The 11688-nt window shown below is 28.6% G+C and overlaps 1 protein-coding gene across 1 annotated transcript in view; it reads left to right on the top strand.

Moving 5' to 3' along the window:
* Positions 1–5227: 5227 nt before the first annotated feature.
* The window catches only part of LOC109858688 (aminopeptidase N-like), a 10005-nt gene continuing 3544 nt past the window's right edge, over positions 5228–11688 (top strand). Inside the window, exons 1-8 of the mRNA XM_020436186.1 lie at positions 5228–5286; positions 6244–6743; positions 7336–7785; positions 7885–8068; positions 8880–9033; positions 10284–10377; positions 10537–10943; positions 11122–11441. Of these exons, the coding sequence (XP_020291775.1) occupies positions 5284–5286; positions 6244–6743; positions 7336–7785; positions 7885–8068; positions 8880–9033; positions 10284–10377; positions 10537–10943; positions 11122–11441 (2112 nt within the window). The 5' untranslated portion in view covers positions 5228–5283. The remainder of the gene's footprint in view (positions 5287–6243; positions 6744–7335; positions 7786–7884; positions 8069–8879; positions 9034–10283; positions 10378–10536; positions 10944–11121; positions 11442–11688) is intronic.

Raw genomic sequence — 11688 nt, forward strand, 5'->3', positions numbered from 1 at the left:
CCCCCCCCCCACATTCGTTCTGAGAATGTATATCAGTAGACTGGCGTTTGCTCCTCTCTCGCAGGGGCGTGAGCCATAGAAGCAAAGAAGAAAGAAGAAGAGATAATGGAAGATAAACGAAAATGTGTGTAAAATTTACATTCAGAAACGTCATGATAGTCGTCCTAGACCAAATTGTGTGCATGTTCGTATGCCTGCTACGAGATGGCATACATATACGAGCGCGTTGACAGAAGAAAAAAATAGACAGAAAGTGTGAGTTAGAGAGAGAAAGAGAGAATCACGAGGCACGGTAGTAGTTCGCGTTATTCGCGCCGGCAACACCTCCGATACACCTGTTTTTAATCAACTGTTTTGAAACTTGGCACAAAATAACTACGACCTATATATTTTAACTTTATGAAGTAAAAAATTAAAAATTGATTTAATACTACAAAAAATTCTTTTAAACTTACAAATACTGAAGTTCACTGTTTGATTCTCGATTTCAGTATTTGTAAGTTTAAAGCGTTTTAACTGTGCTATTATGTTATTGTGCGTAACTATATACTACATGACCTTTTCAGGAAGTCTAACATCAATATTACATCCTACGATGGACTTCCAAATGTAAGATCTTTCGATTTCAATTCTTAACATCAAATTCTCCATTGTTTTTGCGATCTTGCGACATGATGTGTTATTATATATATTTTTTTGTTACACTGAAGAAGGCTCAAGTAAGAGCCGAAACGTTTGTTTTAAATTATAACTTTAAATTATAACTTTATATTACCTCACATCTAATAAAAATTTAAGAACTTTTGTTAGCTCGCAACAGACCTATTTAAATTATTTTATATTATATATCTATTTTATTTTCTTACTTAGTGGACGACTCATAATATTTGTCAATACTCTATACATTAATATTACATGAATATTACTACGATTTAAAAATATTTTTTTTATACTGATTTAATTTGCAACGTGTGACAAACTATATAATTGAAACGTGCACGAAAATGTGGACAATTTTCTGTAAAGTATAGCTTTGTTTCTTCAAATAATATTTTGTCATATATGTTCAGCACACTTTGTACTTTTCTGTCTTCAATCGTCCTTCTATATGTCACATGATAATAACAACACAATTATACGACAAATATTATGTGAGTGTATGTGTATTTGTACACATGTGTACGTGTGTACGTGGTAAACATAAAGACATCGCAAAATAAAGATAAACATTCTTATAAAAATATCACAATACACATCTATTCTTGACAAGTTTTGAAAAAAGTTTTTGAAAAAAGCAATCTATGGCCGCGTTTAGCAAAACAATTGCTGAGTTGTTGTCTTGTCAATACTCGATATAGAGTAATTGGTTTTAAAAATAAGAGCCAATCATGTTTAATTGCTAAAACCAGCTTGTTCTGCTGAACGCAACCATTTATTCTGTACAATTTAAATCCATTTGTTGTGTTTTTATTTGCATAGTTCTTGTTCAACAAATAAAAACAAATACATTACTTTTATAGATTCACAGTACAAAAATGCTTCTATTCTTTGGAAGTTTGTGCTTAGTATTTCTAACCGGAATTGATTCTTCCACTGATGAGAGTTTATCTGAAGAATTACAACCGATATTCTATGACAAGTGCATACAACCGATATCTTATGAAGTGAATATATTTTTCTAAAACTACAAAATAACTCTCTCAACGTTGAATCTCGCGTCGAAATAAACGTTACATGTATTTTAGAAAGGATAAGATTATATTTCGGACGTTACTGCGATAAACCGGAAATTTCTATTATTAGTAATATACACAATAATTTTACTTCTTTGTTTTTGAAAATAAATTCGGTGTTATTCTTTCCAAAAGATCAATTCAACAGCTTAGATATCACAATCCTTTTCCTGAAGAAAATATTAAAATAAATACTTAAAGAAATATATTTACAAAGTGGAAAATATTGGATACACGCAAAATATAATTGTATTTTAGAGAAAGTTGCAACGGTTTTTTCATATGTTCAGCAATCAGAGGAAACACAGTAAGTTAATACTAAGTTGGAAAAGTAATTAGTATTTTTTATCCTGTTGAAATATGATTTATATATATATTTTTACTAGTGAAAGAATAATTTATATTTAGCCTTTTGTGCCTTGTGCCTTCTACCTCTAATATATCACATTTTTATAGAATAAAATCCTGGACTTAGTGAATAAATTTCTTGATAATACGTTGCATACACCTTCTTCCAAAAATAATGTCAATAATCAGTTATATTACAAAGTTTTAAAATGGACATGTATTCTCGATGGTGTAAAATGCAAAGATATTGTTAATTCTGAATTAAAGTGGCATATACAAGATCTTGCAAAAAACAAGTATGTTATTATAACAAGAAATATATAAGGCCTTACACGAGCCATTTCCAAGATGTTGAGCGGAAACTGTACGTGTATACATATATGTATATACATGTAACGAATTCAACTTGTAAATTTTTACAAGTGAGTGTTTTTTTAATTGAAATCTCAATTCTTAAATTCGTACGAGATGCTGGATTTGCATCTCACATATGAGAGACCCCGGATACTCTTCTAACTAATTTTAAAATATTGCGAAAAAAACTCCTCGGCCAGGAGTCGAACTTGGAATCTCCGGCTTTCCGTGCCATCGTCTTCTCTGTTAGGCCACCGAGGCACTTGGAGTTAGTCTCGCAATATTCATACATATATCGAAAATGGTCTGATAATGTTGTTAACGCTAATTTTCAGCCAGCGTAATTTTAAACAATTATGACTTAAGGCTCGTTTTTTTTCTGTTTGTACAAATTTGAAATATTGTTTGCACATAAAATGTTATTTTGTTTTATTTCTTTTTAATATATTCTTTACTTTTTATCCAACTTATGCACAATTATACCCGATTTATGTTATAACTATATTTTGTAATTTGTTCTAGCCATCGTTCGTTATCGGTGCTATTAAAAAAAAAAGTTATTAATTGTCGCAATTTTCTAATTGACATAAAATATAATTTTCGTCAAAAGCCTTATGATGCACTTCACAGATATATATTTTCACAATAGTGTGCTTTTTTATTTAAATGTATAAAATCTACTAACTATCTGTGTTGTTTAATACTTACGTTACTGTTGATTATAAAGTAAACTTTTATTTTATAACAATAAAAATTATTTATTACTTATATTTAAAATCTGTAATACAGCCCGAGTCGAAATTTTGATGCTACTTATTCGTAAACTAGTTTACGAATTTTAACATAGGTAATAATTAGCGCCAGTTGTTCATGAAATAAAGTCGGATTTTTATTAACATATAATAGTTTATAATAGATTACTTGTGGGGTTAAATTATGTTTGTATATTTAAAGTGCAATATCATGCACGTAAATAAAAAGCACATGCTATGTAAAGAAATTAATATATTAATATATATAATTCTGAAAATAAGAAAAAATTTTTATATTGTTTAATGTTCTGTAGCAAGATATATTAATTAATACTGCGACAATTAGAAGACGGTAAATGTTACATTACTTATAATCTATTATGTTTGTACTACAAAAAGGTATTTGTTACAAAAGTTTTTATTTTGAATAAAAATTGCATCTGCAATTTACTTCTCTTGTAACTGTCTAACATTTCCTCAGTTTCTAACAAAGTGCAATATTTTTTATCAAAATTTCATGTGAACAGTTTTATATGCACTGTGAATATTTTCTTCAGCTCGAATAAAACAACTTTAGGAAAAACTGTGTAACCCTTAGACGAAACGTTATTGTCTGCTACTCTTATTGTCCATCTTTTAAAATTATAAAGCTACCTTACCTTTATAGTAATAATTTCTGGTGATACAAAACATGTATTTTGTTGTACTTTTTATTTATTGTTTTATACTCAAAATCTAGTCGTCTGCATCTATCTTATCTTTATCATTCATATTGCAACTTTTAAACGTTACTTTTACTTATCATCAAACGCCACACTGTTTGCAAATTGATCATCACGCATCTGCGTGCAGTATAATTTTCATATGTTTATTTTAACAACTATAAATAAAAAAAACTCTTGACAATTGTATTACTGCTACGTACGAAATGAATATACTGTCTTCTATAATTTTTATATGTAATAAAGCTCAACGTCTATATTCTTTTTTGTTCAGCTTATATCTCACAATAATAGTAAATATAATACGCTTGTGAAATAATAGATCTATGTTCCGATATTTGAAATGCTAAGTCTATGTTCAGAAAACGTCAACAATGTTCTATTAACTCTTCCTAATAGGCACATTTGTGAAAATATTGCACAAAAATGGCATCACGAATGGCGACGATTTCTTGCATTTTTTCATATGCAATCATATTTCTACATATTTTAAATATCACATACCTGAATTTCTATTCTCAATTATTGGACAATTTCTTTGCGAAGTTAATTTTGCAAATATACTACTAAGATGATTTGCCATATCGTTATTCTTTTGCCGAAATAGTATTTGGAAAATAATTTTGCAAACAACTACAAATATTTCAAAAAAGATCAATGTTTTTGCATCTATTTCCTAAAATATGTCTGTATAATTGCGAATTACAATTTTAGTGCAGGATTTTGTCATATAATTTTGTAAATGGTTTCCTATCAAGGTCTGATGACTGACAAATTCGTAAAATATATTTCTCAAAGAAAAAGTAATTAAAAATACTCGCGCCGAGCATGACGTCATGCAAGTCACCGCGTATGTTTAAGTAAAACAAAAAAAAAAAATAAAATCTACATTGTAGAAATTCCAAATAAATTTCCGAATTTCGCATATTTTTCCCGCAAACATTCTTTGAATTTGTATCATTGGAAGAGTACCATATTTAAAATATTTCAAACTAAAATTTGTGAATTAATTACATTATTTCAAATTTAGACACCGACGAGAACAATCTACTTATTAACTGAAATATTGTATGTAAAATTATATTTTTATATTAACTTGTGAAAACAGACATATATATATATTTAAAACCAATAGTTCTATCTTCATACGTGTATTCACAAGAAAACACAAATAAAGTCGTTTTTTCAAAAACACAGGTGTTTACTTCTTACACATACATATTGTTCCACAGAAACGATCGTTTCTTAGTTATCGAGAGTTTCTCGAAGAGAAAAGATCGTGCAGGCGCGATACGTTTTCGATCGTGTTGTATTAATAGTTTGCAAGTTTTTATTGCAAGATTTTTATCTTAATACATTGGATCACTGTAGAAGATGGTAAATACTTCTTTTTTGTATAAACATAAAAAGTTTTAAGGCTTTGAAATTCACACAACGTGACATTTTCGGTCACTGAGAGCTATAATCTTTGTCATGTATTTTGTGTTTATATATACAAATATGTATATATACAGACCACGAGAAATTTTCAAAAAATTTATGAATTTATAAAAATAATAATAATAATAATATTTAAAAATTCAGACAATACGACAACGACAAACATCTAGCTTATGGCTCTCATTGACCTAGAATTTCTCGTGGTTTGTATTATTATAGTTGTTGTAGATTTGTTGTACAACATTTATTATAAAATATATAATATATCCTGTATAATATACGCAACTATCCGGCAATGTATATTAGAATATGGATTTATTATTTCAAAAGCGTTCCGACCTACAATGTTTTGCAATATATAAATATGTTGTAATATAGAAACAAGAAAAACCAAGTAATAAACATTTACTCTTAATATTTTTACACTATGATATATACTGCATTTAAATATTGTCATATAATTTATTAAGATGTTTTTTACGATGTTGTAATACACAACTTTCAATTATGCAGTATTGTCAAATTTCGTTTTGTTGAAATAATAACAAAGTTTATCAAAAACGTGTAGTATACAATAAATCTGTACTTTCTTAATAACTCGTATTGACGTATGTCGGATTACTAAAATCACAATCGCGATGTATTTCTAACAAACATATGTCGTACAAACATACACACATATGTCGTGTGTATGTTAGAAATAAAGAACATCGTAAATTATTGATAAACATACTTATAACGGTCACACATCTGTAATTGCTGTTTTTGTACTTGATGCAAAACAAGTTGTTTTTGTTGTTTTTTAAATAAATTTCTTTATTTTTAAAATAAATTACTTCTTTTGTTTTAATGTGTATCTGTATTTCGTGTTTAACAAACAAAAACATTTTGTAGATACACATTACGCAAATGCTTATATTCTTCGGAACAATATGCTCAATATCTGTTATGGGAATTGCTTCTTCCACTGATGAGAATTTATCTGAAACATCGCAGTGTGTACAACCGATAAATTATACTATTATGTTAAAACCACAAAACACTACTCTTTTTGTCAATTCTACTGTTGTACTAAACGTGTCATGTGAACAGCCACATATACAATTATACATTCAACGTGATTGTCATATGCAAATAAACATTCAAACTGATATTCAATATAAGTTTTTCTCACGGTGGAAATTTACTAGATTAATACAGACGTATTCTTCGACACAACGATTCGACATATTAGAAATCAGTCTGTTTAAAGAGAACCGCACAAACTTATACCTGGAAAGACGAAATATGGATCTACAACCTGGATTTTACAAAATAAATGCGATATATAATTGTACTTTAAAAGAAGTTGCAACGGTTCTCACTACATACCAAAACCACCACGAAACACAAGAGTAAGTGCATACAACACTACTCCATATTAACAGTTTTAGAATGTTGCAATTATTATACAATGTCATTTATATATATTTCTACCGAACATTATCAAAATATTATTTAAGAAGTACTTATATACATTAAATATTACATACACAGTTTTTATACTATATATAAAATTATTATTATTAATTTATATACTTATATATTATATTTATGTATTATATACTGTATAGTACATTAAATAATTCTATTAACTAAATACTTCAACTAATTTTATTACTTAACTACTTCCATTAAGTTTAATAATTTATATGCTGTATACATTTACTAACAATATATGTATAATTTCATAAACAGAGCGTTACTCTTTACTAATACTTAACTACAAATACATTCTCTTTTTCACTTTGTTTTTCACTTTATACTGTTGAAACATACTTTTAGTTGTAAGATTAATATTCGTTTAGTGTAGTTTAATATAAAGTTCGTTTAATATAACGTGATATATTTTTATTATTAAATTAAAAATTTATTTACTTTAATGTATTTATCAACAGTAATAATGTATCAACTTAATATTGTTACTATGTTTCTTGTATTTTATAGAGTTCTGGTTTTACCACGAATTCCAAGTGAATGGATATTTCCATATTCGAAAAATCCAGCTATCAAGTCTAGATTTACCATTCACATTGAACATAAAAACACTGTAACACCTCTATCAAATATGCCTATTAAATATAAACATATTAAACCAAATATAATACGTACAGGATTTGATAACACACCTGCAATATCCACGCATTTGGTAGCATTAGTTGTCATACCAAATGTATATCCAACAAGTAACTTAACACAAGATACAGTTACTATTACAAGCAGTTCAGAAATAAAAAATGCCACATTATATGCACAAATGTCTATTTTCAATGTCACTAAAATTTTAAAAAATATGTTGAACGATATAATACCACAATCATATGTTCATTACGCGCTACTTCCAATAGTCTCTCCTGACTACGAAAGTATAATAACTACTGGACTTGTTCTCATCAGGTGACACATAACTCAAAATACAAAATCAAGTTTCTAAAACAATCTGTAAACACCAAAAAAAAACGTACTTATACTAAAATCTGATACTTTTATTTTCAGTGAAGCTCATATTATGTACAACCCAGAAGTAGATTCGATTATAAAAGAAAAAGAAGTAACTTGTTTGATAGTACGAAGTGTGATACAAGAAATGTTCAGTGATTGGATAGTTACATTTAAACAGTCGGATTCTTGGTTTTTGGAAGGATTTTCAACAGTATTTGGAATTTATATTCGCGATCAGGTTAGTTTTGGGCAGTTTTACTCTTGATGTTTTTACATAAACATAAATGTGATACTTAAGGAACAGTATATAATTAGTAATTAAAAAAGAATATCATATATATATTCTTTGAAATATTTTGGAGCTTTTGCAGTTAATATTTTGGTTTTTTAATTACATCAAAAAGATACACAGTATAACATCCCAGATAGCCAAATGTGAAAACTCAATATAAAGCAAATCATTGTATAGATTAAGTTGCTCGCCAATTGCTGTTGTGTTGTTTTTATTTAACGCAACGAAAATGCTTTTGTCAATTCAGTATCAATATGCTGAGTTTTATTATCAATCAATTGTTGTAGCCAATGTTTAGGACATGTGAGTCAGCAATATATGTGAGCAATATATGAGCAATAATTTTTATTCATAAGTTGAGAAAAATAATATAAGTTTATTGCCGATGAATTGTTGAGAACTTGCTGTTATTATATTTTGAAAACTGTTGTTAACAAGAACATACTGAAAAGAGGATACACCCTTTTGTTACATTGCTGAAAACATATGAGTAATATTTGTGGCAAGTTGCCAACAACTTGTATTCAGTTGGCTATCTGGGATATTAGTATTATATCTAAACATAATTATGTTAATGTGTAGAGAATAATCTACACATATATACTTTCTTGATCATTACTAGTGCTACGGTCTATTAATTTTTCTGATAAAAATTATCACCGAGATTTATATTTTTAAACTTTTATTGCACTTTAACACTAGCTGAGCTACTTACATACTTGTGTAATCATTTAAACTTATCTTAACTGGTTGATAGTATTTGGAAACAACTTTACTGAAATCGATTGTGGTCCAGACACGACGGAACTTTTTGGATTATACAGAAGCATTTAGTAACTATGATTTTCCACTTCAAAATAATTCCATCTTAGTTCGAAATTCAACTTTTACAAAACTATGGCGAGACAAAGGTGAGAGAATTAACGTTAATAAGAAAGTTTAAGTACTACACTTCATCTACAAAATGATATAATATAAAAAGCATGGCACCGATTGCAAAGATGTTTTTTGCGCAGATCGCTTGTACACATTCCGTTATTCTAATTCTTGTCTGCACACAAAATTTTTCTGCAGATCTTGATTGTATACAGTCGTCAGTGCACAGATGTCGTAAGTGACTAAACTTTTATTTGTTTTATTCCATAGATTATTTCACAGATTCCGTTTGCCTAAAGCCTATTTGCATAGAAATCATATTGCACATATTAAAACAAGATTACTACTTTTTTATGTTTCTTATGTTCGTGTTGTAAAGGTGTAGGCAGGGGTTTTTCTTTTTTTCCTGCACTTCTTTGAACTACGTTTTGCGTGGAAAGTTATAAACCTATGTGGATCTTGCCTCAGTTGTAGCCGTCGTTTGTTTAGAGGGAGAGATTTTTTATAAAGTTACACCTTTTCACGTGCACTAATGTTCTATGCTATATGGAATCACCTAAGAGATCTGTAAGGATTGTAATGGACAATCGGGATCTGTGCAATATAGTTTATGTGTACAGTAGATATGGATGTAGTCATTTGTGCAATGACCATTATGAACAATCGGGATCTGCGCAAAATTTTTTTGTGCAAACAAAATCCCGGTAAAAAATTTTTCATGTATACTTATACACAAATTAAAATAATTATATCTAATTATGCAAATTTATATGCCGAATATGTCCATACAATTTTATACACGGAGAATTTCTTTTTTTAAGAGAATGGCTTCAGAGATATTCTATATCAAATTACAAAATAACTCTATTAGTATCATGTTAGATACAAAAAAATTGTATAAAACTATATTTTTACTATATTTTAAAAAAAGTTTTGATATATAATCAAATATATTTATACACAAATTAAACTTATTATATCTAATTATGCAAAATTATATACCGAATATGTCCATACAATTTTATACATGGAAAATTTTTTACTGGGATTTAGATCAACGAGATCTGTGTAACCGTCGATCTGCAAAAAAAATTGTGGCTATTAAGATCCTTTCTTTGACTATATGTATTGTAGTCGAACATTTTCAAAGATCAATATATAATTACATTTACATTTCTATGTGTGTTTAAAAGTAAGAATAGCTGTAATTTATACATTTATTACTGACTACTATAGATATTCTTATTAAGTTTTTAGAAACTAAATACTATTAATTACGTTGTAGCATTCAGTACCTTCTATATGCTTAGTGGCGTATTTCAGCATGATTTTCTATATATTTCTATGTTTAAAGAAGTCGTAAATTTATATTATAACACGTGAGTATGGACAAATCATCGGAGTACAGAGTACTCCAAGTTTTCATTTAAACATTATTCACACTATTCGTAGAGTCATCATAACTTCTAATCAGTAAATATTCTGTTACAAGAGTGCAACAAGTATTAATGATATAGTTTTTCGTATGATATTTTCAGTAATAATACATCAAATAACACATACGATAACCTGTCAATTCTCGATAAGTTGTGGACTACATACGGGAATTTTGAGACGCATTCCGTATATAAGTCTCCATACATGAAGTCGTCAGATATCAAAAGTATGATAAGTTCATGGACAGCACAAAGTGGTTATCCTGTAGTACAAGTAAACCGACACAATGATACACAATCTGTGTCAGCAAGGATTATAGACTGTTTTGACGTTGATTCCAACGACAAAATGCTGTGCAAACAAAAATGGTGGATACCTGTAACCTTTAAAATAATATTGAACACAAAAGTTTTTGACATTTTTTATCGTGTCCTAAAACCAGACGGAAAACCAATTTTTACATCGGTATTTCTTGAAAATCAGATTACTATTGTCGTGGACCACTCAGGTAATGTAATATGTAATCCACATGTGAAGTATCAATTTTATGTTTGATATACGTGTAATTTAATAGAAATGTTTAATACTTTAGTTATACGGTACATATACTATATTAATACGTTATGTGTTTTTTGCTTTTGTTTTTTTCTCTGATTCATTTTTTCTATTACATTTCTTTGTTGTAGGATATCGCGTCAACTATGACCGTGAATCTTGGAAGCGTATTGCTTTTTTCCTAAAAAATACAGATCCGAAAATCGTGGATTTATCTGATGTCACTTTAGCACAATTATTAGACGATGCTTTTTATTTTTGGGTTCAAAATACAGAGTATAACGAAACTTCTGCTCCAGATAATATTGATCTAGACATATATTTTGAACTTGCAAGCAGTATATTTCATGCTAACAATTCCTACACAGCGTGGTATCCTGTTTTTATTGCTCTTGAAAACATGTCGAGGATGTTATTGTTTCCAGAAAGTGTTCTTTCAAGTACTATCAAGGTGAATAATAATACACTTAGTACATTCCAAAAGTAGATAATTGCAAGGTCATTATGATCTAAATGGTAAAAAAGTTTATTCAAATAATCTTACAGTATATATATATACCCAGCAAACAATTTCTGTTTTTGACAATTTCGGCTCAGACCTTGGCAACAGAAATTGTTTGCAGAAATGCTACAATACGGAAACACTGCCAAAACTGTTAGCACACAAAAAGAAAAAACGCAACAACTTTGTTGGCAAT

Source organism: Pseudomyrmex gracilis, unplaced genomic scaffold (genome assembly GCF_002006095.1).
Source record: "Pseudomyrmex gracilis isolate BER0280 unplaced genomic scaffold, ASM200609v1 scaffold_219, whole genome shotgun sequence".
NCBI classification, from domain to species: domain Eukaryota; kingdom Metazoa; phylum Arthropoda; class Insecta; order Hymenoptera; family Formicidae; genus Pseudomyrmex; species Pseudomyrmex gracilis.